At 36.7% G+C, this 1982-nt stretch overlaps 1 protein-coding gene across 1 annotated transcript; it reads right to left on the bottom strand.

The window, feature by feature from the left end:
- Window positions 1-639: 639 nt before the first annotated feature.
- LOC139888155 (uncharacterized) lies at window positions 640-1767 on the bottom strand. The gene has a single exon (XM_071871186.1). The coding sequence runs from the start codon at window positions 1765-1767 to the stop codon at window positions 640-642; it is 1128 nt and encodes a 375-aa protein (XP_071727287.1).
- Window positions 1768-1982: the final 215 nt, after the last annotated feature.

Here is a 1982-nt window from a genome sequence, read left to right as displayed (position 1 = left end):
GTTTCCTAGAAGTCTTCCGCTGTTTGCTTATGTGTTAGATAAGCTATGTGCATGGAGTCTTACATGACATATTTTTCAAGGAAACGTTGCATTCACCAAATCATCACCATGTATCTTATTTTGACTGCATTGTCAACGGAAGTATTATTGTAAACTATTATTTACAGTGATTGACTATATGTAGAAATCATCAGATGTCGAAAACCTTTCATTTAAATATTCATTTATGGTGTGCCTTTTTAAAAGAATGCAATGTTTACAAAACGTATCATATAAAGGTCAAATACCTCGCAATGAAATCGATGAATGACGTGTTCATCCATATGGATTTGGAGCGATCGTCACAGTCTTGATAATGTGCCAGTACTTTTTGGAAAAACAAAAATTGAATCCATTCGCCCCGGGGGCCTTCGAACTTCCACAATCTTTTATGGCACAATGGATTTCATCTTCTAAAAACTCACCTTCAAGTGAAGATGCGTCATCAGCAGATAATATGGGGTAAGATAAATCTTCCAAAGTAGGTCTGTTGTTGTTACTTTCCTCGAACAATTTGGTAAAGTGGGTGTATACTGCAGATTCGATGTCCTAAGGAGTCTCATTCCAAATGCCATCAATGATTAAACCTTTAATATTATTCTAATTTTGCTTATTACGAATGATCGAATGAAAGAATCTCGAATTTTTGTCACCTAAATTCCAACGTAATCTAGCTTTTTGTTTAAGCATACTTGATTTCGTTTTTTCCTTTTCTAACCACCTTTTCCTACTTTCCTTCCATTCTTGCAATACTGTTTCGGATAGAGGAGATGTTTTGGATTTGATCTCCAAGTTGTTTCCAACTGTTTTGAGTGCTTCTATCTCGAAATCTAACTTTCCAAATTTATTTTCACTCCAAGATTTAAGGGCTGATTTAACATTTTTGAGGTGATTTCCGAAGTTGCAATTTTTTCGGTTCATAGCCCTAATCTGCCCGTTCCACGCGTTTTCTATAACCTTTTCTGCCTCATCATCATTGAACCAAATATCAAAAACTCGAAAAGGTTTCGGCCTGAAGTTTTTGTCATCATCCTTTAAAAGAATAGGGCAATGGTCTGATCTAGTGCGTTCTAGGATCAACCCTGTTAGGTTGCACCATTTTAATTGGAATTTTTTAGACATTAGAAATCTATCAATTTTACTAAACTTAGTTCCATCGTCGCTGACACGAGTGAACGCCCTACCCCCTAAAGGAATATCTATAAGCCCGCATGAAGTGATAAAATCGTTAAATCTCCTGGATCTATACTCTAGGAATTCACAACTAAGATGTTCAGATTGATCTCGGACTTCATTGAAGTCCTCACAAAGGACCCATGCTTCATCACTGTGATCTAACATACTCGACAATTTGGACCAAAGTTGTTGTTTTTGATTGTCTTCATGTGGCCCATAAATATTAACCATGTTTAGGATTTCCCCGTTACTCTTCCATTTGCCCCTCACACCAATTACACAATCGAAGAAAATATTATCAATAGCCTCGTAGCAGCTAGTGTCCCATATGAGAATTTGACCCCCCGATTTTCCAATTTTTGCTCTTTGTATAAAATCATACTCAGAAGATCCCCGTAGGGATTGTATCCATTTAATGTTCATTGTATAGAGTTTTGTCTCTTGGATTGCAAAAAAACTAGGTTTCTCTTTAATTAACAATTTTCTAGTCGACGCGAATTTACTTTCTAACCCGACCCCGAAACTTCTTATATTATAAGAGATAAACTTCATTGATAAAAATTGATGAACAAAGGGAGAACAAAAACTTACTGAGCCAAAGGCTTCTTCTGCCTTTTGAGGCCTAATCGGCACCCAAAATCATTGACACGCTCATTACAAATTGAATTCATTGAGGCTGAACCATCGGACGTACATTTTTCTTGCGATTCCCTCCCTTTGTCCACTTGATTGATCGTACTTTCAGATGTGCATCTTTCTTTGCACGA

This window comes from Rutidosis leptorrhynchoides, chromosome 2, assembly GCF_046630445.1.
Source record: "Rutidosis leptorrhynchoides isolate AG116_Rl617_1_P2 chromosome 2, CSIRO_AGI_Rlap_v1, whole genome shotgun sequence".
NCBI lineage: Eukaryota > Viridiplantae > Streptophyta > Magnoliopsida > Asterales > Asteraceae > Rutidosis > Rutidosis leptorrhynchoides.
The sequence above is the reverse complement of the archived record's forward strand: the minus strand, read 5'-3'. Positions and strand labels throughout refer to the sequence as shown.

Coding starts and splice junctions, on each gene's coding strand:
- LOC139888155 (XM_071871186.1), bottom strand. CDS start 1,767: ATGAAGTTTATCTCTTATAATATAAGAAGTTTCGGGGTCGGGTTAGAA.